The sequence below is a fragment of the Oreochromis aureus genome, linkage group 6 (assembly GCF_013358895.1).
Source record: "Oreochromis aureus strain Israel breed Guangdong linkage group 6, ZZ_aureus, whole genome shotgun sequence".
Taxonomy (NCBI): Eukaryota; Metazoa; Chordata; class Actinopteri; order Cichliformes; family Cichlidae; genus Oreochromis; species Oreochromis aureus.
Genome location: NC_052947.1, coordinates 42,840,964 through 42,868,349, shown reverse-complemented (window position 1 = coordinate 42,868,349; position 27,386 = coordinate 42,840,964). Strand labels below are relative to the sequence as shown.

The 27,386-nt window shown below is 46.2% G+C and overlaps 2 protein-coding genes across 3 annotated transcripts; both read right to left on the bottom strand.

Moving 5' to 3' along the window:
• Positions 1-11,274: 11,274 nt before the first annotated feature.
• Positions 11,275-15,901, bottom strand: soul4 (heme-binding protein soul4). Of its 2 annotated transcripts, none has more exons than XM_031736481.2 (6): positions 15,764-15,901; positions 14,901-15,109; positions 14,019-14,104; positions 13,806-13,947; positions 13,517-13,700; positions 11,275-12,202 (listed from the first exon to the last, which is right to left on the bottom strand). In XM_031736481.2, the coding sequence occupies exons 2-6, from the start codon at positions 15,058-15,060 to the stop codon at positions 12,028-12,030; spliced, it is 747 nt and encodes a 248-aa protein (XP_031592341.1). In that variant the 5' UTR covers positions 15,061-15,109; positions 15,764-15,901; the 3' UTR covers positions 11,275-12,027. The 2 variants fall into 2 exon arrangements, with proteins under 2 accessions (XP_031592341.1, XP_031592330.1); XM_031736470.2 differs by having other exon boundaries at positions 15,748-15,898.
• An 875-nt stretch (positions 15,902-16,776) lies between these two features.
• Positions 16,777-25,672, bottom strand: eif4a3 (eukaryotic translation initiation factor 4A3). The gene is made up of 12 exons (XM_031736490.2): positions 25,403-25,672; positions 20,157-20,229; positions 19,991-20,057; positions 19,837-19,899; positions 19,620-19,752; positions 18,227-18,307; positions 17,992-18,133; positions 17,739-17,877; positions 17,545-17,660; positions 17,359-17,466; positions 17,060-17,187; positions 16,777-16,957 (listed from the first exon to the last, which is right to left on the bottom strand). Exons 1-12 carry the CDS (start codon positions 25,554-25,556, stop codon positions 16,941-16,943), a joined length of 1,221 nt encoding a protein of 406 aa, XP_031592350.1. The 5' UTR covers positions 25,557-25,672; the 3' UTR covers positions 16,777-16,940.
• Positions 25,673-27,386: the final 1,714 nt, after the last annotated feature.

The following is a 27,386-nucleotide window of genomic DNA, read 5'->3' as shown; positions in this document are numbered from 1 at the left end:
GGCCCTCTGACCACCACCAGCAGGCAAACATGGGGTTATTATCTTGCCCAAGGATATTTGGCATGCAGCCAGGAGGCAGCCTGGGATTGAACCACCGACCTTCTGATTGGTGGCGGACCTGCTCTACCACCTGAGCTACAGCCACCCCTAAATGGTAGGATACTTAACAGACTTCCAATGCAACAATATTAGACGTCTCACTAATAGGGATGTGAAAGCTATGATATCCTTTTGTGTAGCGTCAAGTGTAAGTGAGCGATCAGGAATCCCGAATATAGCAATCAGAGGACAAGGACGAAGAGTTACCCCAAGAACAGTTGACATAATAGGAAAATACCCAGTCCAGAAACCTTCCAGCTCGGGACACAGAAAAAACATGTGGCTAAGGTGACAAGGAGAGCCGTGGCATTTATCACATTTATTTTCCATTTCTGGATACAATTCAGAAAGTCTAGACTTAGAGAAATGCACCCTGTGTAAGACCTTAAATTGAATAAGTCCAAGACGAGCACAGGAGGTGGAAGACCGTACCCTCGCTATAGCCTGTTCCCAAGACTCCTCATGTATTTGAATTCCTAGTTTCCCTTCCCATGTACACGTAAGCTTAACATTTGAGTGGTTACTAAAACACAGGATAGTATCATAGAGTTTCGAAATGGTTCCTCTGTGATGAGGAATAAATGATAGCGTAGTTTCCCACATCTGTTCTGGAGGTAAAGACGGGAAATTTGGGAAACACTTGGCAACAAAATTTCGAATTTGAAAATAGTGAAACAAATGGGTAATAGGGAGATCGTAACGAGAAGAGAAACTGGGAAAACTATCGAAAACACCATCCACATATAAATGTTTGAACTGTTTTATACTCTTGTCACACCACACTGAGAATGTCGAGTCCAAGAGAGAAGGGGGAAACAAATGGTTGTCATTTAGAGGACCCGAGGAAGACGGCATTACAAAATTAAAGTGCCGTCTAAACTGAAACCAGATTTTGAGTGTGTTAAGAACCACCTGATTATCAGTATACAGAGAGGGTTTTATGGGCAAAGAGGAATAGAGCAAAGCTGGTATAGAAGAGCCCTTACATGATGATAGCTCCAATTTACACCACGAGGAACCAGAAGATTTTAGCCAGTAGCAAAGTTTATGGATGTGAGTCCTCTGCCTCTTTAACCACCTGAGTGATGTTCCTTCGCTTGCCTTTGATTTGGGAGATGTTCTCCCAGCTCCTCATAGATCTTCAGGGTTCTTCTCTGGCTTCCTTGTGAAATTTGAGAGCTCCTCCTGGTTTTCCACCATCATGCCTGCTGCCAGCTTCATTCATCGATTATTATTCCACCTGTGATTAGAATACACTAGGAGCGCTCCTTGGCTGCAGTGTGTGATGGAGTCTGCTGATGGGCGTGGCTTCACAGTGAGAAAGTCTGCTCTGACGTATTGATTATAAATGTGATTGATCTTTAAGGCCCGGCCTGTCGGCTTGGATAATAAGGACTCCGAGCAAAGGTAACTTCGAATGTCCTGACTCGTCGTTGTCAGTGGGCCGGGATGAGAGCTGGCGTGTCTCCTTGGCGACCTGGTGACTGAGACCTCATGGGAAATCTCAGGTGACTGCAGCTCTCGTCCTCACAGAGTCAAAACGTGACGTGACGCAGAAAAAATGAAAACTTGTCCATTAAGGTGATCAATAATTCATCAGCGTCCCTGCTGGGCTCTGCTGTTTCCTGTAACACGACCCCACCTCTCCCGCCTCCCACCGGGGCCCCCCCTCCTTGCTGTGACATCAGTGATTGGCTGTCACAGCACAGCTGCAAATATCCCTCAGGGGGTTATTGATCTGCTCGTTAAATCCTGAATTTTATAGGAAAAATGTCGATGAGCCCACTGACTGTATGTAAGAGATGAACGCTGTCGCCATGACATCACTCACTCACATTTGTTTGTTTTTGTGTCACCGTATTTGGACGAGAGGGGTTGTGCCACCTTAGACGCTAATCAGAATCAGAAACCTTTATCAAGCCTGGAGGAAATGATGTGGTCACACTTCCTGTTGGAACAGTAACAAAGTCAAGTACCAATATTAAAGAACACAAAGTACCACAACGTGTAGCACATCGTGTTGTTCTGACTGCAGAGACTGGAAACAGCAGGCAGTCGTGGGTACAGCGATGGGCATGTTCACAGTGTTTCCTCAAGTTACATGTGATGAGGACATGAGGGGAAGGCTGCTGGTTCAAGTCCTACAGATGTGTACCTGCTCAGAGGCTCCTGGGCAACAGCTCTCTGACAGAGCAAGAACACTCACTGATCAATACCTGCCATTTCCCACAATCCTCAGCTCCACCCAGCACTCTGTGTGAGTGTGTGGCTCATTAGCATTGTTAGCATCAGTCTTCCCCCCCCCACCTCAAATCGCCTGCTCCCTGCCATCAGAAGTTATTGATCGAGACATCTTGAAGCTCCATCAGCTTGTATCGACTGACCGGACGAACACTGCCTGCCTCACCTTCAGCGGGAGGGGGGGTGTAAGAGTGGAGGGTTTGCTGGGGGATGTCACGTGGGAGGATTATTGTGAGCAGAAGTTTAATTAACACTCAGTTGGAGCAGCGGTGGCAGTGGTTCACTCTCTGAGGTGTGAATGTCATCGCTAAGGTGAAGTACTGAAGCTGCGGCATGATGGAGGTCACGGGGACGGGGTGTGATCGATCGGTGGCAGCCCGTCCTCCGTCAGGTCCTCAGATCCTGCAGTTCACTGTCACCTTCCACCCTGCAAACTGACAAAACCACGAGCAGAGAGGAGAGTCTGACTTCCTGCTTTTCTGTCACAATAAAAGTCTGTATTGATCGTCTTCATTCAAACCCAGTGTTTCAGTAGTTAATCCATGCATCCAGTTCATGGTTGTGGGGTAGGGACAGCACCCTGCTCACGCTGTCATCAGAGGTGGGAAGTAACCAAGTACAAATACTTTGTTACTGTACTTAAGTAGAATTTTCCGGTATCTGTACTTGAGTAGTTATTTTTCTGACAGTATCTTTGAGTTTCACTCCTTACATTTGTAATCAAATATCTGAACTTCCTCTTCCCGACGTTTTCAAAACCAGCTCATTACTTTTGGTTTAACACGTTTGAGGGGAGTTCAATTTTAATTTTATTTACACAGCGCCAAATCACAACAACAGTCACCTCAATGTGCTTTATATTGTAAGGTAGACCCTACAATAATACACACAGAGAAAAACCCAACAATCATATGTCCCCCTATGACCAAGCACTTTGGCCACAGTGGGAAGGTGAAAACTTTTTGATTCACTTCATTAAAAAAATCTCAACCTTACGACATTCCCAGGCAGTGTTAGACCCAGATCCACCTTGTAAATGCTGGGCTGTTTTTCAGCAGTTTGAGCCTTTGACCTTTTCTGCCTTGAAGGAAGTAATTGATCACTTAAGACCGTCTAATTCCCCTCAAGATATTCTTCCTTCTCACCTCCTTAAAGAAACTCTTGATGTCATTGGGCCTAGTATTTTATTTTTATTAAATACTTCACTGTCATCAGGTTGTGTACCAGCTGTTTTCAAACATGCTGTTGTGCAACCCATTATTAAGAAGAATAATCTTGATCCAAATGTGCTTTCTAACTTCAGGCCAATTTCTAAACTGTCTTTTATGTCCAAAATTTTGGAAAAAGTTGTTTTCAAGCAACTTCAGACCTTTTTAGACACTCATGGCATTTGTGAAGAGTTCCAGTCTGGTTTTAAATCTTGTCACAGTACTGAGACTGCGCTTTTACGAGTTTTTAATGATCTTCTTTTAACTGTAGACTCAGGTTGCTCTGTTGTTTTAGTCCTTTTAGATTTGACTGCCGCCTTTGACACAGTTGATCACAGCATTCTTTTATCGAGACTTGAACACGTTGGTCTAAAAGGCACGGTTTTATCATGGTTTAAATCATATTTATCAGAGAGATCTTTTTCTTTTAAATTGAGCAATACTCCTCTTCCTCCACCCCGATGTGTTGTGGTGTGCCACAGGGGTCAGATTTGGGTCCAACTCTGTTCTTCTTATACATGCTGCCTTTGGGATCTATTTTTAGGAAATACAGCATTCCCTTTCATTGTTATGCTGATGGCATCCAAATGTACTTCCCCTTGAAACTGGATGTCTCTGTCCCACTGCAGCAATGGGACAAAGACTGGTAAATGAAAATAAGCCTGAAGTTATGGTTTTTGGAACTCATGCCCCTTTGAACAAGTTAACTGATACCTTCGGTCCTCTTGCTTCTCATCTTTCTCACACTGTAAGGAATCTCGGAGTGTTTTTAGATAGCTCCTTTAAATTAGAGAAGCAAGTGTCCACAGTTGTGAAAACAAGTTTTTATCAGTTACGTGAAATTGCCAAAGCTAAGCCTTATCTTCCTCCAAGAGACCTAGAAACACTTATTCATGCCTTCATCACCCCTAGACTGGACTACTGCAATTCTCTCTATTTGGGTTTTCAACACTCATCTCTTCATCGCTTGCCGTTAGTCCAAAATGCAGCTGCACATCTTTTAACAGGTGTTAGAATGTATGAACACATCACTCCAGTTTGAGCAAATTTACACTGGCTCCCTGTAAAATATTAAGATTCTTTTACTTACTTTTAAAGTTTTAAATAATATGGCGCCCGGTTATTTAAACGAACTCCTCAACATGTATGACCCCAAAGAGCACTGAGATCATCTAGCCAGATGCTCTCAGCACAACCAAAGTCTTGACTGAAGCATAGAGGAGATCAGGCCTTCGGAGTAGCAGCACCCAGACTCTGGAATAATCTGCCAGAGGAGATTCGTACTTCAGAGTCTATTCAGTCTTTTAAATCACATCTTAAAACTCACTTTTTTACTTTGGCTTTTAATTCAAGTTCAGTATGAGTACCATCAGGCCTGTTTTATGTTTTTATTGTTAGTTCACTGTCTTCTTATTTATCTGTATTTGTTTCTCTATTGTTTTCTCTTCAAAAGAGAAGCTGCAGAGAGGCGTGTAAGACTGCAACTCTGCTTCCTGGTCCCAACTCTGGATACTCATATTTTGGGGGATTTAATAAATTGGTCCATATTTCTAGAAATGAGAGCTGCTCCATCCAAAGTGGGATGGATGCCGTCTCTCCTAACAAGACCAGGTTTCCTCCAGAAGGTTTGCCAATTATCTATGAAGCCCACATCGTTTCTGGGACACCACTCAGACAGCCAGCAATTTAAGGAGAACATGCGGCTAAACATGTCACTCCTGGTCTGATTGGGGAGGGGACCAGAGAAAACTACAGAGTCCCACATTGTTTTGGCAAAGTTACACACCGATTCAATATTGATTTTAGTGACCTCCGATTGGCGTAACCGGGTGTCATTACTGGAGAGCAGGCGACACTGAGGGAAATTGCTGACTAAGGGTAAACGTAAATTCAGTAAAATTATAATTCACGTCGGCAGTCGTCGTCGTGGTGATGCTGGGTTGGCGGGCACCGTGAACACTGAGTTTGTGAATGCGATCACTTGAGAACGAGGTGACGTAGGAGCTTCACATTGATACCACAGGTGTATCTACTGGGGGGTGGAGGTAGGGGTGCACTGGCTGCCACCAGCATTTTTTTATTCTGGCTCAACACCGGAGAGAGTGCAGATCTTCATAAGCTGTGGTCTTGGTATCTCTTCATCTAGCTAGCACTACAGAAGAGGAGCGAAGATGAAGGCAGCAACGCTCTTTGAGTGTTAGGTCATTTCAAGCATTTCTATGAGCTCAACAAACATCAGCAAACACACAAACTGTTGTTTCACAGTGTGTAGCAGCTAGAGCTGCCACGATTAGTCGACTAGTCACGATTACGTCGACTATCAAAATCGTCGACGACTGATTTAATAGTCGACGCGTCGTTTGAAGCTTTGTAAGATCACAAAAGACGCAGGAATAAGTAGTAGGATTTAAAAGTGTAATAACGGACTGAAACAGAAGATGGCAGCACTGCATGTACAAGGATGCCAGCTGCCGTTAAACCCCGAAGAAGAAGAAGCTGTGTCCCAGAATTCATAGTGCGGCCCAGCGCAGTTGTCAACAATGGCGGCAGCTAGTTAGTTTTAATATTACTCTTATTATTCTTTCTGGGTCACAAAATAAACGTTTAACATATTTTCAAGCTGTAAGTTTTACGTCCAATCGATGCATGATCTGATTAGTCGACTAATCGCAAAAATAATCGGTGACTAGTCGACTATCAAAATAATCGTTTGTGGCAGCCCTAGTAGCAGCTAAAGGTCCAGCTGGTGTGTTTCACAGGGAGAGAAAAGACAGAGCTAACTTAGTTTGCTGCACTGTGATGGGTTTAAAGTAACGAACAGTGTGACTGCTGCACAGTGGCTGTGGGTTCATGGTCACAGTTAGCTTACATCAAGCAGAGACTCATCCACTGAACTCCACCTTCATACCAACTTTGTACCGTCTAATATAAAGACAGCATAAACAGTGTTGTCAGTGTGGAGGATGAAATCAGCCAGGACAGCTCAGGAAACATCTGCTCACATCTGGCTGAATCCAGGTGTGTACGTCCACAGAGACGGTACCTTTCCCTCTTACTTCAGTAAAGAAGTTGAATCAGTACTTCAACTTTTACTGCAGTATTTTCAACACTAGTAAGTGTACTTCTACTGCACTACAGAATATCTATACTTTTCCCACATCCAGCTGTCACATGGTGAGGAGGGGTCTACAGGTGAGGAGCCTATCAGCAGGCCGACAGATGATGTCATCAGTTAATGTGGTGCTTTGTGGTGAAAACATAATTTTAATTGTTACATTAATGCTCTCTGTCTTCTTTTCAGTGCTGCTAATAACATTAATAATGCTCTGTTGGAAGTGTTTCCCTGTTTGAAGGGAGTTCTTCCTTCTCACTGTCGCCAAGCCCTGCTCTCCGTCCAGTTGGTTGGTTTTCCGTCTGTAGCTGTGGAGTCGTTACAGCACTGTGAGGACATTTTTGCTTTTGAATATTAGCTTTCTGTCTCTTTGCTGTTTCACTCTGCGTTACTCTGTGTTACTGTGGTTTTTGACTTCCTGTGTGTCGGAGTCTTTGTTTTTTGTGTGCACAGTGTGCAGGGACACCGTGATGCCTTGGCTGAGCTGTTGTTGTTCCTCGGATGCGTTCGGAGAGAGAGGAGTATCCTCCGCTCACAGCGGCGCATCCATTTTAATGAGACGTTACATAAAGTCTCCATCTTTATTCTGATCAGCTGGAGGAAGACTGCGAGGCTTTAATGAGGAGCACTCTTTGTTCTCCATCATGAGCATGTTTCAGCGTGCACAGAAAAACAGAAACCTGTACGCCGTCTGCATGCTGAGCAGCTGTCGATGGTAGCAGGAGTGAGCGCGCGTGCAGCCGGGCCTGAACCCCAACCCAAAACGGCCAGCAGTGACATCAGTGCAGCCACTGTATTTCACTGAATTCAGAGTCTTCGGACCTGCGGACCGAGCCGGTCCGTCGGTCTGCTCATGCTCAGTAAGTGGCATAATTAGCCAGTCTGAGCAGGTGCGCTCTCTTTGAAGCTGCGTCTTCTTTTATCTGAGCTCACCGGATGCTGCAGGGTCCGAAGGGCTGGACCAGCCACACACACACACACACAACAGACAACAGACACACACACACACACACACACACACACACACACACACACACACACACACACACACACACACACACACACACACACACACACACACACAATGATGCCTCTGTAACAGGGGAAGGGGGAGTACTTGAGTACTTCATTCAATTCATGTTTGTTTCCATAATCTAAACTTTGCTCTTCATTTAAACCTTCGTTGTCCTGCAGAATGAACACCTGCTGACACGTGACACCGCGCCGCTGCAGTCGCAGGCTCAACCTGACGTGCAGCTATTTTCTTTATGGATGAATATTCTGAATACTCCCGCTCCTGACGGCATTTCAATGAAGACGAGTGAAGCTCAGTTTGGTGTCAAATCGCTCAAATATTACTCGGATCAGCTGCTGCGGGTCGATCGATCGGATGCACGCTCAGCCTGCGGGCACCGGAGCCTAGCCCACGCTTCCTCAGGTGATGCTTGTTGGTCATGTGACCACGAAGAGCCTGTTAGTTACAGCTCATCAGCGTCTTTGACCTCAGCTCAGTAACGAGAGACTCCATCTCCATCCTCAGCTGTCCCTGTTGCCGTGACAACACCCACGTACCTTCATGTTCTCCTCGTTAAGATCGGTTTGTTCTCCCGCTTTAATGAGGCCGAGTGAAACCGGTGCTCGGCTGTCAGCCTCATTAAACCTCAGCGGCAGCCCTTGGGGTGACCTGAGGCACCTCCACCCCCGTGCCGCCGCCTGCCAGGCTGCCATAATGCTGCCTCCTCCCCACCACCTCCACATAGAGCAAGGAGCCGAGTTCAGACTCCCTGCAGGCAGATAACGATGTAAACTGCTTTAAACTGCAGGGTGACTGCACCCCTCTGGTCAGGAAGGAGGGGGCGGGGCCTTCTCCTCAGCTGCTGAGGCCACAGTCATGCGTGAGCAGCAGGAAGTGGGCCAGTGTGCATCAGACTGTCCCTTTAATGTGATGAAACTCTGATGAAACGCAGAGAAAATCACGGAGCAGAGCAGAAAGATTCAGACAGAGCCGCGGCGGCGTTTAACCCTTTCACCGTGAGACGCTTGGCTTCATGTTTCTGTTTTTAACGTATTCGTCCGCTGAAAGATGCGGTTTTAGAAATCTGAAGTTCTTCGGTTCAGATGTTCAGGTGTCAGCGCCGCTGTGAACACGAGGCCGTCAGTCAGTGCTCTGGCGCTGCTTCTGGTCACTTCAATCTGATGTCACAGCATCACTGACGCTCTGATTGGAGCGCTAAAGGTTGTTCCAGAGATCACCGACGCATTTCATCACTTTTCAGAGTGACAAAGACGACCACTCTTCCTGATGCATCATGGGCAACTAAACCTGCACTTTGCTGGTTTAGGTTGTCCGTGGTGAGGAGACGGCAAGCGTAGCGTCACGCTGACGATCCTCGAACCGAAAAATGACCTTTGTTTTAATCTTTGACCAATAAACACCTGAGACCGCAACGACCAATCAGAGCGAGGCAGAGGCTCAGGACGTCAGGGGAATGAAAACACGTCGAGCGTCTGAACTCTTCGATAGGATGATGAAGATGAGCTCTGATGACACACGAACTGTCTGAGGTGACCTTCAGGTAGAGCTTCCTCTCCAGCTGTCGCTTCATGTTTGTCTACCCGAGGCGCTCAGCGACGCCTCCACACAGCGAGCATCAGACACTCCGACAACCAGCAGCCAATAAAAACACAGCTCTAAACCCGCCACCTCAGACAAACAGACAGCCGACGCTCCAAAACGTGGAATCTGGGGTGAGGCCGACCAGACTGTTTATTTACAAGGAGTGACATCACAAATTCAACCACATGTAATAAATGTGCAGGTAATAAAATTCGGTCTGTAATCCCAAATCTCTGAGCAGCGTTGCGGTGAGGATGAGGAGCAGCTGACTCAGCATCAGCCGACCAATCAGCAGCCTCCGCAGCTGCTAAAACCTCAGACTCCTGATGAAACCTCGTAAGTGCAGCTCATCCAACTGAAGGAATCATGTGACCCCTCCCCGCCCGCCAACCCTCACACACACACACACACACACACACACACACACCTCCATCACCTGCCTGAACAGGAGCAGGTGGAGGCTGAACACACTTTAGGCCCAGGATGAAGACGAGGATGAGGAGGAAGCTGAAGCGTTTCAGGAAGTGAGGTCACAATAGGTCATTTGATGCTGGAGTTGAGGTACAGATGAAGCCAGTTTGAGTTTAAGCGAGTTTCCTGCAGCGTCTCCTCTGTGAGAGTGTCGACCTCAGCGCTGCCTGAATAATTGATCGCGTCACTCGGGCGGGCGGGCGGGGCACTGATGAAAATTTAAAGACTGAGTGCTTTGCTAACGGTGAAAAAGGCGGAGGCAGCGTTTTAAATGGACACTGACATTTCCTCTGAGTGTCCCGAGCTCAGGTCGATGTCACATTTTCTTCTGCTGACCTCTGACCCCTGCCTGCCTTGGGGGGGCAGAGGGCTGCGGTCATGTGACCTCCATCTGCAGACATCAAGGGTTCACGTTTAGATCAATTTCACTCTGAATGTTTCACACACACACACACACACACACACACGCGCACGCACAGACGCGCACACACACTGTGACCATGACGTGTGAAAATGTGCATTAAAGCAGAATGGTGGTGCGTCGGTGGCTTACATCTCTGTAAGCAGGTCCTTATCTGTGGTTGGTTGGAACTGAAGGTACAGTATTGGAGGGTCTGGGCATCCGTGCTATTTCAGGGAGTCATGAAGAACAGCGGTGGCAATATGATGATGCAGCATCTTCTTGGCGTTAATCGAAGCGTATTAGGGACTGGAAACGACTCCACCAAACACACGCTCCATTAGAGCCCTGGTGTGCACCTTTGCTCAGGTGGGTGACCCAAGCAACAGTCCATCATGATCTCCTCTTTAAACTGAGCGCGCAGTGATGAGGTAAGTCAAACCCAGGAATCGTGAGAGGCACCTTTCCAACATGCAACAATATTGGAAAACTGTAACTGGGGAGTGCACACACCTTGGATATTAATGGAAAACCAGTTGTTGTGATTCCTCAGCATCTGGGGTGGAGGCACGTTTTATGGGAATACGGGCTCCGTCCATGGAGCCTGTGACTCCTTCCCATATTCAAATGGTGGGTTGCAGCATCTGGGAAGTTCACTGCCTTCTCAATACTCAAGTGGCCTTGAGTGGTGGAACGACTTTCCACACTGTTGTTCACTGACCCCACATAAGTCCCCAGTTTCTCAGTGAAAGGTGCCACAGGCCAAAAACTGTAAAGTTATGAGCACCTGCAGACTTACAGGAACGGGTCACATGCATTCCAGAACGATCTCAAAAGCTGATGTCATCGAAAATCGCAGTGGGTCACTTCTGTCAACTTCTTAACTGGCTTATTATCAGGGGTGCACATAAGTGGTCCGCAGGTGCGCATTCGCTGTCAAAATAAAAAACGTGCACTAGATAAGAAGTTGCAACGCGTGTTTGTGTACCGGTTTCAAAGTGAGCGTCGCTGTTGGCCCCACACAGCGCCCCCTGCAGGCCAATGGGAAACTCTGAAACTGTCAAAGCATGAGAAGCAGTAGCTTCGTAAATGGAGACACCTGTGAGAACCAATCAGAGCTGCCGAGTCAGAGAACAAGTCACACTTTATTGAAATCAAACATTTTATTTCAAGATTTTACACACAGCAGGAAAAATAAAAACAAAAACAACACACAAAATCTGCACAACATTCAAAACCTTTGACATCACAGTCCTGCGAGGAACCACACGCGAGTGGCAGGATGTCTGAAGGAGTCGTGTGACGTGTGATGTGCTTGAATGATTTAGAGGAATCATCTGAACGCACTGGTGATGTCAGCGCATAAAAAAATATAAAAAACATACTGACCCATGACCCCTCCCCCCTCTGGCGATGTCATCTATGAGACCTTCGGACTCACTGACTTCTGACCGGTCCGGGGGGAGGGGTTCCTTTTCAGGTGGCTTTTTCAGCTGATTGGTTGCTACAATCAGACTAAACTGGAAGTGCCGGTACCGACACCGTGTCACTTCCTGTTTTGCAGAAAGAGGAGAGAAGAGTTGCGAATGGATGCCGCAATTACATCACTGATGATGATTGCGTTGCTGGAAGAGATGTGGGCGGAGCCTCCCTTTTGTCTTTGTAAATAAACAGTCGTTACATGATGTAAGTAAACCAACAAACCAATCAGAATCAGCCCTTATGGCATCAATACCTTGCTCCAGCCAATCAGAACAGACCTGTGAAGTGTGAGCTAATGGAAAGGGTGGGGCTTAGTGTCCTCATAACAGATGACTGCTCTGATGGTTGACAGGAAGCTGTAAGTGGACATGCTGAAATAGAGCATGATGGGAGGAGCCTAAACATCACGCCTGATGAACCAGAGCTCGTTCCGGCGTCGTGGGACACCCGGGTTCTCATACACGGCCACGGCGTAGCGATCGCTGTGCAGCTCGTCAGTGGCGCCGAGAATCTCCCACAGCAGGAGGATCTGCCGGCCCACTGTCTCCTCCGTGGTCGTCCCGAAAAACGGCCTGCACCCAATCAGAAAGCAGTCGTTAATTTGACGCAAAACCCGATGCCCGCCCACCGTCTGATGGCATGTCTCAATATCCGTACCTGTGTGTTCTTGCGTTCTCGTGCACTGGTGATACGTCATCAGTCGGAGACCAATTACTGTTCCAATTTTCTTGATGCATGCTCAATCATCCAGGTAAGTAAATCTCCAAAAGTTGATTCTGTTCATCTGGATGTTTTCAGTGGGAGAAACGTTTCGTCACTGAACCAGGTGACTTCTTCAGTCTCAGCTGACTGCAGGTTTCCCCAATCTTATAAACAGGACATTTGCATAATGACTGAAACCAGCCCACTGAAGGAACAATGGGCTAGGAGGTCAACTTTTGGAGAGATACTGTTCCAATTCAAAGTACGCATCAAGCAGAGAACCGGAAAAATTCCCGGATGTGTTCTCACTCCGCCTGTTTTATCGAGTTGTGTGTACTTGGTACAGCTAAATATCCCAGAATGCATTTCGTCCAAAACTCAAACGCGGCAATGGTGGACGAGCGCAGCTAAAAACGTTTAAATATTACTCTTGCTGGGTCACAAAATAAACTTTTAAGTTATTTTCAGGCGAGAGTGTAGCTGTGTAAGCTTCAAATATCTACTCGATTTATCAAGATATCATATATTTCCAAATGTGCTCCGACGTTTTCGGAGACGTCTGTGACCTGCCAGCTCAACAGCTGACCGGGAGGTCGAGGATCACTAGAGCCGGCGAGAACAGCAGACTCCCGGCACATTGTCCCCCCCCCCCCCCCCGTGATCTTTGGCTACTGAGGTTAAACATGATATATAAGTCACTTAGATCACTTCTCAATGTTAATGTTTGGTTTATTTCAGTGTTTTATTTGTTCCTGAGTAAAACGGTTTGGCTGAGATTAAAGTTAAGCTTCATAACATGTTACTCACAGTTAAATTAAGAAGGGACGGCAGTAAAACCTCCGGACCTGTGACATCATCAAGTATGCTGGTGTTCCAATTGTACAAATCGCGAGTACGGACTCGCGTCCGTACTCACTTGGGAATTGAGAAATGGCTTCAGCGTTCAAAACCCCCATCTGACAGGTCACTTCCTGTCACCTCTTCATGTCTGCTGATGGTTGAAGCATGATCACAACAGCCAATCAGTGCTGCGCTCGCTGCTGAACTTTAACCTCTGCAGCTTCAATCATTCAATTGTTATTGTTGTTGGTTATTATCATTGTCTGATGTCACATTTCCTGTCCAGGTTGTCTTCTGTGACCCCGCTCACATCACAAACCACGATGTGGCAATGATGTTCTCACCTGGTGACCACTCTGATTGGCTGTCTGTAGACGATGCTGATGTCAGGGTCGCAGGATTGCGGTGGGCTGTGCTGGAGCGCGGCGGGAAGGAAAAACGCCGTCTCCACATCCTTCTCGAACGTCTTGCCGTCCTTTGCCATGCGGATGTAACTGATGACGGGTACGGTCATCCCCAGGTATCTACCTGTACATGAGCAACAACACAATCACATGACCTGCAGGTATCAAACGCAACTGAACGCTCCAGCAAGCGTGCAGTGTGGGTGGCGGGTAATGGGCGGAGCCTGACCTGCAGAATTCTCCTTGCAGATGAAGCGCATCAGCTTCATGAAGGCCATGGAGATGCTCTGCTCGTACAAGTCGTCTCCTCGTGTCACGCACGCCCAGTGACCCGCCGGGTACAGCCGCTCCTCGTACTGCACCTCCCCCATCTGTGGGTGGTACCACACGTCAGCACTAACGGAGAGGGGGCGGGGTTAGGGTTTAGGGTCAGGGCATTTACCTTCTCGTGGCTTGAGATGGGTGTGAAGGGGAGGGGCTCCCTCTGCTGGCTGTTGCGTGTCATTTCCTGTATGGGTCCTCTCATTTCTGGAAAACAGAACAGGAAGCTCTGTTTTCTGTCCAGTAATTGATTACACAGCAGTGAAGAGAAGATTTCATCACAGCAGCACAGAACAACCTTTTAGACATGGTGTCTTTCTGAAAGTGCTGTAACCGACTTTAAGGATATAATCCACCCACTGTAATCATTTAACCACCTTCTTCACTCACTATGTGTTAATAGACCTCTCTGCATCGAATCATATCTGTTATTAATCTCTGTCTCTCTTCCACAGCATGTCTTTATCCTGTCTTCCTTCTCTCACCCCAACCAATCACAGCAGATGGCCCCGCCCCTCCCTGAGCCTGGTTCTGCCGGAGGTTTCTTCCTGTTAAAAGGGAGTTTTTCCTTCCCACTGTCGCCAAAGTGCTTGCTCATAGGGGGTCATATGATTGTTGGGTTTTTCTCTGTATCTATTATTGTAGGGTCTACTGTAAATTATATAAGGTGCCTTGAGGCGACTGCTGTTGTGATTTGGCGCTGTATAAATAAAACTGAATTGAATTGAGACAGCAACCAGCTGAGGAGAGGCGGCAGTTGCTTCCACGAAGCCTCCACCATGGATCAGAGCACTATGGTGGGGCGGAGCCACTCAGAAAGGTAAGTTATCATTCTGAGTGGTTACACCCCTTTTCGGAGCGAAATATGACAGGTGAAAAAACACACCTGAACATCTCCATGCCGTGCATCAATCAGAGGCCTTGTACAGAAATGAGCACATAAACAATCAACCCCTGATCAATCAGTGCCTGCATCACACAGAAACTGGCCCCACCCCCTGACCTTGAGGAACTGACACCTGGTGTGTGCTGGCGACGGCCTGCCAGTGACTCATCAGCCGCTCCGACTCATCTTCATCCATTGGCTCGGGGTTGTCTGTGATGTCATCGTCCAGCTGCTCGTCATCCAATCCATCGAGATCCTCCAAAGAGATCAGTGCCATGACCTTCGACCTGCAGAAAATCCGCTGAGAGGAAGTGAGGATGTGACTCCTGCAGAAAGACGAGGGATTTGTCAGAAACATGTGACCCGGAAAAGCCTACTGCAGCCAATCAGAGCCACCCATGATTGGCTCATGTAATAACCATGTTGTGCACGCGCTCCGAACACAATTACGCTATAACAGGAACCCTGTTTTAACCCTAAACCGTAACCTTTGACCTAAACTCTTTCCTGAGGCGGAGCCAGGCTACAGCGGAGGCGGAGCTCCAGGTTAACTGGTTAGAGTTGTTTACATATTCCACTCGTGTACCACATGTTGGATCCACAGATTCGTCTTTTTCACCGAGCGGTCCTCTCTGTCTGTCAGTCAGTGTGTCTGTCCGTCCGTCATGCAGTAAGATTAAAGACCTGCCAAAAAGAGCTCTCCGTCTCCAGCTCGTACAGTAAAGTATTTTAATTCAGAACAACAACCTCAGACTTCCTTCCGCCTGGTCTCCCGGTCATCCTTACCGCGGATCCAACAGGTGAACACGGAGATGTAAACAACTGTAACACTTGCCCGGGTGCCGTTAGCACGGTGCTAAGGCTAGCGCGGAGCCGCTCTTAGCACAGCTAGCCCAGTTAGCAAAACCTAAGCGCTCTAATCAGCTCCGGGTCAGAGCGCTTAGCTCGATCCGGTTCGTATTACCAGGTTCTGCACTCGCCTGTCCGCCAGGTGAGACCACAGCTTTCGAAACGTCTGTGAAACGCAACGACAAACCGTTTCTTCTTCTCCGCTTCCGGCAGCCTAACTGCTTCACGATGATGGCACCGGAAATACGTCACCGTCACACTAGGACGTACAAATGAAGAGAACTCCTGATTAGCCAATAAGAGAGCAGCGCAGTGAACAGTACGTTTGATACTGCAGCTGCATCGTCATCAGTGATTCATGTGAATACGCCAAGCACACCTGTTCAGGTGTTCTGTCCTGCTGCTGTAAACGTGCTGTGTAAATAAAAGTTAATAGTTTTATGCTCTACAGCAGCGGCCCCCTTTTCTGCGCCATTGACCGCTTTATGTCCGACAATATTTTCACGAACCCGCCTTTAAGGTGTCGTGGATAAATACAACAAAATAAAACCAGTACCGGTACCAAAAGAACGAGTTAACGATAAAAACAATTTTTAAAAAAAAGATTACGCTAAAAACCGATAAAAACCCTGAAAACCATAAATTTCACACCCAGGCCTCAACTCTTGCATCCCGGTACCAAACGACTCACATACTGGTCCGTGGCCCGGGGATTGGGAACCGCTGCTCTACAGTTGTGACAGTCAGGTAACACCTGTCCATTGTACAGGTGATCAGACACATGTTACTGCAGCACAAGGTCAGCAAGAGAACACCCAAATACTACAGTATTTATTTGTGGTTGCTGCACACAGCAAATACACTCAGGTTTCCTCACATGTACACAGGCTGCGGTGGGAGTGGTAATAACACACAGGTGTGTTCAGCAGCATTGATCCTGTGTGGGCGTCGCTCCGCACTGTGGCTGTAACACTCTCTGCTGAAGGAGCGCTCATCTGGTTCACCTCCAGAGAACACAAACCTGAGGTGACCTGGAGGGGCGGAGCCAGCCTGACATCGCAGTGTCTTGCTCCTCACAGCTGTGACTACTTTTAGGAGTTCTGACTGGTCGATGCGAATGAGCTCATAGTAACAACACACCACCTTAACATCTGGAACCAAAACTTTATTTACAAAAACAAACCTGCCGTCTTACAGTTGTTTTCACCTCAACATTAAAAAAAAAAAAAATTCTAAAACTATTAAAAAACAAACGGGAAGAAAAAAAATGAATTGGAGGGGCGGGGCTCTGGTGTGATGTCATCCAGGTTAGATCAAATCAGCAACTGCAGAGAGAAAAACAGTGTCCAATCAGTGAACAGAATAAGACCGACAACAACAGCATGCAAACAGTGACATCAGCAGGCCCCTGATTGGCTGTCTCATACCGTTCATGGGCATCTCATCGATCTGGGTGGAGTAATACTGCTCGATGTCTCGCAGGATGCGGATGTCGTCATTCTTCACAAAGTTGATGGCCACACCCTTACGCCCATAACGCCCCGACCGGCCAATCCTGAAGGAGGTCAGAGGTCATAGCATTAGTCACGAATAAACACCCCCTACTCTCCTCAAAGGACCACCGGATCCAAAACTGTCTAAGCCCCTCCCCCAAAGCACTCTGCGCAAGTCTCCGCCCTGACCGGTGCGGAAGGACACGTGGGGACTAGTTTGTGTGGAGGGATACCTGTGGATGTAGAGCTCTCTGTTGTTGGGCAGGTCGTAGTTGATGATGAGCGAAACCTGAGGAACATCCAGGCCCCGAGCCCAGACATCGGTGGAGATCAGCACACGACTGAAACACAAAAACCCAGAGGTCAGTCTCTGAATCTGAATCTGGTCCTGGTCCTGGCTCTGGTCCTGGTCAACTCACCTGGCTCCTGATCTGAACTCCTTCATGATGGACTCTCTCTCCTTCTGCGGCATGTCTCCGTGCATCGATGACACCGTGAAGTTGGCCTCCCTCATCTTCTCTGTCAGCCAGTCCACCTGAAACACAAACACTACGTTTCCCATGATGCTCTGATGATGCGCTACACCTGCCCACACAGGAGGACGTTCACAGACCTTCCTTTTGGTGTTGCAGAAGATGACGGCCTGCGTGATGGTCAGCGTGTCATAAAGGTCACACAGCGTGTCGAACTTCCACTCCTCCCTCTCCACGGCAACAAAGAACTGCTTTATCCCCTCCAAGGTCAACTCATCACTGCGGCCAAGAGACATTAACATACAGAGAGAGCGAGAGAGACATGGTGAGAGTAAGGTGGGATCAGGTTTCATTCTGAATAATCTCAGCTCCACGATTCTGCCAGAAACTGACCGTTTGACGAGGATGCGGATCGGGTCGGTCATGAACTTGTTGGTCATCTCCAGGATCTCGTGCGGCAGCGTGGCACTGATCAGGACCACCTGCGTGGCAGGGGGCAGGTAGCGGTACACGTCGTAGATCTGCTCCTTGAAACCTGGACAAAGAAAGCCGACAGGAAGTTAGACGCCCCTGGACAGGTGTTTCAGTCTGGTGGTTAAACTGTGACATCACAGTGACACGCGCTCACCTTTGTTGAGCATCTCGTCGGCCTCGTCCAGGACCAGCATCTTGATGGCTCTCGTTCTCAGGCTGCGGCGCCGAATCATGTCTGAAGTAAACAAACAAAGGTGAGCTCCTATTGGCTGCTGCAGTTAGAGGCTGGCCAATCAGGAGCCAGAAGCTGAACAACCTTTTAGACATAGTGTCCAGACATTTCCTCCAGACACACAGGTGTAATTAATAAAACTTCATACAGCGTAACATTGTGATATTTAGTCTGGCAATATCGAGATTTTATTATAAACAAGAATAATAAAAGCAGTTGCTTTTTCAGGCCAGCAGATGGCGCCGTTTTCCCCTAGTGTGTAAGAACCTGGGATAAAGTCGGTAAAACAAAGATGGACGCAGAGAAAGAAAACGCTTCGACACGGCATCAGCGCCAACGCTGCCTTTCCTGTCTCCATGGGACAGAATTTTAAAAAATTAACAGTACAGTGACCATCAAAACCATGAAACAATATTGCCGTAAAGTTTATTTTGCGACACCATGGAACAAACGATAGCGTAATATGATGACTGTTTTTATATCGTCATCCGACATATATATTGTTATATCGAACAGCCCTACTTCAACATAACATCGCCTGTGTGTGCGAGATTGTGCGTGCAGGGAACACCCGGAGGAACCGACTACGTTCTCCTCTCCAGCTCGAGACCTCAGAGCACAAACAGAACCTTTTACTTAACTCAAGCAAATGCGTTTCACATCATTTTTCCAGCAGCCGTCTTTCACATTGTTCACGTTTTGTGTGTGATCGTGGAGCAGAGCCGCGGCTGCCTCCAGCTCTGACAGGTTTATGAACAGACAAGTGTAAGTCTGGTGGAGGTGGGTGGGTTTGTTCCAGTGAACTGCTTCAGCATGCAGAGACATGTCAGACAATTTCACTCTCCCAGCCCTGTGGGAAGTTTGGAATGACCTCAGCCCCACAGAACACCTCTGGGCCGTGAGCCTTTTCCTCCAACATCAGTGTGACCTCATGGACGTGCTTCCAGCTGCATCCTATTAAAGCCTGTGGATTTAGACTGGGAGGCCGGTCGAGTTCACGCAAGCGTGAAGGCAGACGAGCGAATACTTTTGGCAGCGTAGTGGCGACATCACGCCTCTTTCACATTGCCAGGCCGAAGGCACCAGGCAGATATATGTTTTCACTTCCTGTTTCAAGGTGGCGTTGTTAACGGGCTTCTTGGCATCCTGAAACACACGCACACCACTGAGTGCCAAGAGCATGACGTGGAGAGGTTTCGTCTGACTGGATCTCGTTTTATCCAATTATAATTTAAATGCGGGAGCGTCTCCCACCTCACCCGATCGGACACGACTATGACAGCAGGTGCGGGTGACATGACCCACTCGAACTCACCGAACACTCGTCCGGGCGTGCCCGCCACGACGTGCTGGCCGTAGTCAAGCTTGCGTATGTCCTCGCCGACGTTGGTGCCGCCGATGCAGGCGTGACACTGCACGTTCATGTAGTCTCCCAGAGCGAGCAGCACCTGCGCACATGTGCAAACAGCCAATCAGAAACCAGCACATGCGATTACAGGTGATCAGCCAGCTGTGACAAGGGGCGGGCATACCTTCTGAATCTGTCCGGCGAGCTCTCGAGTCGGAGCGAGGATCAGAGCCTGCGTCTCCCTCACCTGCAGACAGGAAATGCATCACAGTGTCACAATAACAGTTTAACCCATCTGCTTGAAAAGGCCACGCCCACCGAGGCTGTGACAGACTCACCTGGATGTCGAGACACTGCAGCACAGAAACGCAGAAGGTGGCGGTCTTTCCCGTTCCAGACTGAGACCTGCAGACAGCAGCTGTTAGGAACATCTGGAGGCAAGAGAGCTGCACGGCAACAAGAACAGTGAGGGAAGAGGAGAGGAGAGAGGAAGGAAACGCTTACTGAGCGATGACATCCCGGCCTTTGATGATCTGCTTGATGGCTCGCTGCTGGATCGCTGACGGCTTCTCAAATCCTGCAACACGAACACTGCGTCACTGCCAAAAAACATCTTCAAACAACTTTATTTAACCCGGCGACGGGTTTTCCAACATTCAAATGACCATAATTCTGAAACACTTTATGCAATCTGAAATCCTCCAGGGGTTCCTGAAAGCAGCGAGACGACGCCTCTCAGTGACATCAGGGTCATTACGGTAACCTGAAGCACGCAGCAGCCCCAGGAAGGCGAAGGCCGTCCCAATTAAAGCTTCCTCCTTCTTTTCCACAGATCTAGGGCCGTGCGATATGACCCAGTTATCTCCCAATAACCTTGTCTGTCACTAAATGTGCTTTTTCTGTAACTCGACCTGTGTGAGGTGTTTTCAGCTGAGTGTTCTGACCGATGCATGAAACCATCTACTTTTAGATAGAAGTTGTAAAGGCCGCCATTTTCTTTGTGAGTATTTCTTACACGGCGTGCTGCGGGGAAACGCCCGTTCTAGCGTTTGAGTCTGAGGCTGGTTTGGAGCACCTGACGGCTCTTTGTTGCTTCTCGTCCGTAAACTCTCTCCACTCTCTGTCACCTGAGAAGAGCTTTGTGCTGTTTGAGTCTGAGGTGGGCGCCGGTTTGTGCCAGAACTTACATCGTACAGTTTTCTGGTCCGTGTCAGACGTTTCATAACCAAACCGTGTCCGTGCTACAGAGGCGGCCCTCGTTTAGGAATAAGGTCGTGGATTTGTTTGGACTGGTCATTCTGTTCGGAGCTACCTGGTTCTGCCTCGTCTAAACTGGTCATGCTGGTATTCTCTGTGCCTGCATCCATAAACAGTGGATTTTGTGTCACCACGAAACAACCGATAGCATATCGCACAGCCCTGGGCCGGATATGTCCTTCATACCCCACCCTATCCCAGGATTCATAGCGAGGCGATGGCGGTGATGTTGAAGCGGGCAAAGAGTAAACTCCACATTTATTTGTGTAGAAATGTTCCAACAGTGACGTTAACGTTGACTTCCTCTTCCTCTGCTCAAAGTCGGCTTTAAGCTCACAGAGACCGTGACGATACTTCAACACCAACACAACAAGCTGAGGTGCAGACAGGCTGCTGCGACCTTCACTCTGACAAACATCGGCCACACTCACGCCCGCTCAGTGTTTCTGCTCGTTCTGTTCGGTGGCTTTAACGTTTGTTTTCACTAAAAGACACTAATGACTGTCGATATTTTTGATTTAGTCGTGCTATAAGTGCGGATGTAAAACAAACATTTTATTGCTTTGCGGTCCGATTGAAGCAGGTCAGACGTTGCCGTAGAGAAACCCAAGAATCGCCCGTTAATTTCTGTACATGTCAAAATTAGAACCTTAATACAGCTTTAACTGTCAGGTACACACAGAGCTCATGAAATCTATAAAAGGCTGCAGAAGCACACAAGTACCAGAACGTACCTGAAAATCAATGTGAGTATTTGTTTTCTTCAGTTCTATGAAACATGGAGTATTTCGGATCAGTAGTACTGCTGTTGGTTTCATAATATGTGCTTGGATCATACTGATGTTTAGTTCAGGTTTGGACCAGAAAACAAAACTCATCTGATCCAAACAGTCGGGTGTTGATGGAAGTGCAGCTCGAACTAGATGATCTGTACCTTCAACGAGCTCGAGGTGCTTCCATCAAACCATCGGTTTGCTCCTCTCATTATTCAACAGCAGGCACAGAGTGGGGTGAGTGTGAAGAATGAGGCAGTTATTTCATAGATCCTCTTAAATAAATCAGACGGTCTCACAGCCAATTCGTTTGGAAAGATCTAAGAAGCTTAGAGCTCACAGCGAGTATGTAACCAGGACTAATTAAGTAAGTAAGTAAGTAAACTTTATTTATTAAGCGCTTTTCACAGACAGACAGTCACAAAGCGCTGTACACAAATATTAAAATAGACAATAAAATCAGTAGACATTATACACAATGTAAAAGATCAAATGTAAATAATGTAAAAAATATAAAATATGAAGAGATCAACAAAAGGCTTGTTTGAACAGAAAAGTTTTTAACTGTTTTTTAAAAGAATCCACAGAGTCAAGCAAACGTAACTGTAGTGGTAGACTGTTCCACAGCCTTGGTGCAACAGACTGAAAGGCTCTGTCCCCTTTTGTCTTCAGGCGTGTACGGGGAACAACTAAGAGACTCTGAGTCTGTGAGCGGAGATGACGAGCAGCAGTGTATTTTATAAGAAGCTTGGATAAATAATCTGGGGCCTGGCCATTTAGTGCTCTGTATGTTAAAACAAGAATTTTAAAGCAAATTCTAAACTCTATTGGGAGCCAATGTAAAGAATATAAGATGGGAGTGATGTGAACACGCTTGGTAGAACAAGTTAGTAGTGTGCCTGCTGCGTTTTGTATTGCCTGGAGGCAAGAGAGAGATGATTTATCCAAGCTAGTAAACAGGGAATTACAGTAATCTAAGCATGATGACACAAATGCATGAATGAGTTTTTCCAGTTCAGCTGAAGAGACCATATGTCGCAGTTTACATATGTTTCTTAAATGATAGAAACAGGAACGAGACAAAGATTTTACATGAGAGTCGAGGCCCAGAGAAGAGTCAAATATTACTCCAAGATTCCGAATATTTGACTTGACAGATGGACAGAAGGAGGCAAGAACCTGACTGATTTTAGAATGTAGCTCAGGAGGAGCTATGATCATGGTCTCGGTCTTGTTAGTGTTTAGAACGAGGTAGTTGCTTGAAAGCCAATCAGAAACCTGGGTTAAGCACTGGACTAGGGTGGACAGCCTATCCAGCTGATGAGGCTTAAAGGACATATGGAGCTGGATGTCATCAGCATAAAAATGATAAGACAGGTCGCTAAAAGATTGAATGATACCAGCTAAAGGAAGCATATAAAAAGAAAATAGTAATGGACCTAGAACTGAACCCTGTGGGACCCCACAGGTCAGGGCAGCAATGTCAGAGGTGAACCTGTCAGTCCTAACAGAAAAGGTCCTGTCTGATAAGTAGGAAGAAAACCAGTCTAGGGCTGTGCGATATGACCAAAATCTCATATCCCGATATAAGAATTCTATCGTCCGATAACGATATAAATCACAAAAATTTAACATTTTCTGTAAATTCTGTGAATCTCGGGCAGCTCGACTTGCGTGAAGTGTTTCCAGCTGGGCGTCGTGTACCTGGAGTCGAGTGTTTTAACCGATGCATGAAACTATATATTTTTAGACATATGTTGTAACGGCCGCCGTTTTCTTTGTGAGTATTTATTACACGGCGTGCTGCGGGGAAAAGTCTGTTCTAATGTTTGAGTCTAAGGTTTATTTTTTAGCAACTGATGGCTCTTTTTTGCTTCTCATCCGCAAACACTCCGCATCCTCTTTCACGTGATTCAGTTTATTTTGAAAAGTCTCAACAGGATCTTGAGCTTTATTGTGAAAGGTTTATGTGGAAAATACACAAGTGGACACGCGATAGTTTTACCGTCGCTGTTGCTAACGACGACGTATAAAAACAGGCGCTTGTCCATCCGTAGTGTGGTTATATTAAATATAAGAGAAAGAGAGAACTTTAAGAAATTAATATAGCCACTACAGTGACCATCAAAACCAATGACTGTAGAAAACAGCTACAGTCATTGATCAAAACGATCAAAAAATATTGCCGTGAACAGTTTATTTTGCGACACCTTGAAACAAACGATAGACATTTTTATATCGTCATCCGATACATATCTTTATATTGAACAGCCCTAAATTACTGCAATTCCTAAACCTGCAAAAGAACATGAACACAGCACAGCCCAGCATTGACCTCGCTCACGTCACATCACATTATTACAGCCATGGTGATTCTGGTGACTTTGGATGGAATAGGTTCCCCATCAACAGGTTCTTCTCTACTGGGTTCATAAACACAATTTCACACCAGTAAAAACACCGCTTCATGAAAGATCCTGATGATGCTGTTGTTTCACTGAGTTTATAATCAGCTGATAACAGCAATGGCAGTCCCTCTAACATCTACAGTTAGAGAAGATCCCGGCTCTACCACACCACCAGCACTTTGAAAATACTGAATTAAGTGACAGAAAAATCTAAAAGGTATTATAATTATTTTACTGAAAGTTTTTCTAATGAGTTTAAAAGATACATCCTTAAAGACTTAACTGGATCAAATCACCAAAATATCAGAAAAATATACATTTCATATCCAGTCCTTCCTAAAAAAAGAGCTCAGTTTTAACATTTTATATGAGTTTTACCCAACTAATGATTTTATTACACTGAGATTTAAAGTGGATGTTTTCTGTGATGGGCAGAGATTTGTGATGCCTGCCGGCCGGGGAATCAACTCAGTCAGTGCTAAACTGGAATTTTTATTAACAATTTAATGGAAAAAATTGTATTGACAAATGGAGAGAAATCAGAGCTGATCTCGAGCTGTTTGATAAGTCTCTGAAGGTTGTTCGAATTACCCCATAAATCATTTCCATTACTTAAATATTTTAATTGACTCTGGACTACAAAAAAAAAAAAAAAAAAAAAAAATTTTAATTGAACATGATCAACAGATGAATGCTTCTTTGTTTGTACACATGTTCAATAAAGTTTTTGTTTCCGACACAACTTCCCGTGTAGGTACTGAAAAAAGTACCTGGTACTACCATCTAATGGAAACCTTAGAAGGCACTAATAGAAAAAGGCTACGTTAGGCGGTGATACCTGGTACCAGGGTTTGTTTTTAGTACCTACACAGCCGGGGATCCAAGCGATCTGCTATAAAAGACAACAACGAGGAAACCAGCAGCACATAAACTAAATGAAATACAGTTACAGTCAGTTACTACATTACACTGAGCCACTGGACCAAGTCGGGTCACACACCGGGTCAGCAGTCACAGAGTCCGGTCTAACCCGATCTAAAGTCAGGTCTATCAGAACATCTGTTTCTCCGCCACTGAAAGTGCGCAGACACGTTAGCAGGTCGGGCTGATGCTAATCGGAGAGCTTCTGGAAAGAACTAAAAGCCGGATAGTCAGTCTAACGGCACCCCTCCGGATACGATGCCCCCGGGGTCGAACTGAGCACAGTGAAATCTCTTTAATTCGCCTACTCAACACACTGCGCCGACGTTAGCTTTACAGATGACTAGCTGAGCTAGCTTTCCCCCGGAGGCCGCGCCGAACCCCGGTTTACCGTAGGCGTAGATCCCGCGGAGAAGGTCCTCCCGGAGACCCATGGTGTCGAAGGTAGGGGTGACGTCCACCTCCTCGCTGGTCTCGAACTCCACCTTGGTCATATCTTCCTCCTTCAGGATCCTCTTCCTACCCTGAGCCCCGGTGGCAGCCATGTTCCTCGGAGCTTTTAATCCGTCTGAAAGTCGCAGATGTCCGGATTCACCAGTCCGCGCTTTTTCGCGCTGCTAAGCTAACTGCTAACGAGAGAAAGAAGCACGTGTCGCTACGCCGATGACGTCCGCAGCGGGCGACGAGGATTTGACGTCACACCAGGAAAAAATAACAAACTTCCGGGTTCTTTATCAGCGTACTCGGAGGCCGATTATACGACACAGAATAAAACGTAAACCTGATCGAATGATGAGAAACTGATCAATACGTGAATAAGAAAGTGTCTCAGTGTTCGATCAACCCGGGACAGAGAGACTTTTGAAAACAAGGAATAACATCCTATGCACAATAACCCGAACTATATATACAAAACACACTGTTTATTTACACCGGATTGTATATTTGTACATTTGTTTCCTTTTTTTCTGTTAATACTGTTCATATGAATATAGTGCTGCAGAACTGTGCCCCCCCCCCCCACCCACCCACACACACACACACACACACACACACACACACTGCTACAGTCTTATGCTGCATTAAAACAAAAACACTTACCAACCACAACCTGGGACTACGTCAAGTAGACTAGTACACTACTTTCCAGGGCGCACTGTGGAACACTTTATTATATGTTATGTGTAGGTCCTGTCTTGTATATCCTGTATGTTACCTAAATGTTGTGCATCTGCACTTTATTGTTGTCTATGTCTATGCATGGGACAGTGTGAAACGTAATTTCAATTCCTTTGTATGGCAAGTACATCTGAAGAAATTGACAAATAAAACTGACTTTGACTTTGACTTTGACACACACACATACACACATGTTCACTGAGTTGGAGATGCTCTGTATCTCATTGTACAACTGTATAGTGACAATAAAGGCATTCTATTCCATTAAACTGGACCCTTTTTTTCTCTAACTTTATTTCAACAGAAACTTTAACAACAAGCACAACACACAGAGAACACGTTGTACAACTGTAGTGCAAAATTCTAACACAGTGGAAGAGTATGTATAATTAAACACACAGGATAGAAATACAGATTAAACGGAGGAAAGTGAGCGATACAGAGACGCTGAATAATTAACTAAAGACATTAAAATATTACAAATATTCATGTTTTTAAAGCTTTCTTGTTGTGAGAAGAACAAACTGTTCTGTTTTTGTCCTGAGAGTGGAGAGCTTACATTTATGGATGTGGAATTTGATTAATGAGGGAAAAGCATGAGAGTCTTTCTCACTAAAGTCAGTAAAACCAAATAACACGTTTTGGTAAAAACGTACAAATTCTGATAAGATGCTGTCAGAAATGAAACTAACGATATGTTTCATAAAACCTGAGCAAATGTAAATGTTTCTGTATCGCTCTTCTGTTTTTGAAGGATTTAAACTGGCCCCTGAGACACACTGACAGGTGTGATGTCATCACGTCAGCCGCTACACTGGGCAGCCTGCAGGTGATGATGTAATCAAACATAAACAAACCACAAAAGTGTAAACTGACAGTTAATCTGGTAATCTAATATGAAAGCGGTCACCTGTGCAGCCAGGTGACAGGAAGGAGCTGAGGACTGACGCTGCTGTTGTATAAAATCACCAAATACTCCGATGATTTTCACCCCTTTAGAAACTTTGTTACTCTGTTGTTTAAATGAATTTCTTTTAAACAATGTTTTTTATTAAGAGTTTTTTCTTTATACATATAAACAAAAGGAGAAGAGAAGGATGGTTTGTACATTTGGGCTCATTAGTCCGTACACTTAAGGCCGTAAAATTTAGGGGGAAAAGGAAAAAGAAAAATAAAGAAAAAAAATACACACACAC

What these genes read in the sequence shown, in the direction of transcription:
- soul4 (XM_031736481.2), bottom strand. Translation starts at nt 15,060, where the DNA reads ATGGCACTGATCTCTTTGGAGGATCTCGATGGATTGGATGACGAGCAG. An exon ending in CCAGGTGTCAGTTCCTCAAG is followed by an intron (nt 14,105 to 14,900) that starts GTCAGGGGGTGG and finishes TCTGTTTTCCAG; the next exon opens with AAATGAGAGGACCCATACAG. An exon ending in CCAATCAGAGTGGTCACCAG is followed by an intron (nt 12,203 to 13,516) that starts GTGAGAACATCA and finishes GATTGGGTGCAG; the next exon opens with GCCGTTTTTCGGGACGACCA.
- eif4a3 (XM_031736490.2), bottom strand. Translation starts at nt 25,556, where the DNA reads ATGGCTGCCACCGGGGCTCAGGGTAGGAAGAGGATCCTGAAGGAGGAA. An exon ending in CCGCGGGATCTACGCCTACG is followed by an intron (nt 20,230 to 25,402) that starts GTAAACCGGGGT and finishes TTCGTGTTGCAG; the next exon opens with GATTTGAGAAGCCGTCAGCG. An exon ending in CACGCCCGGACGAGTGTTCG is followed by an intron (nt 18,308 to 19,619) that starts GTGAGTTCGAGT and finishes TGTTTACTTCAG; the next exon opens with ACATGATTCGGCGCCGCAGC.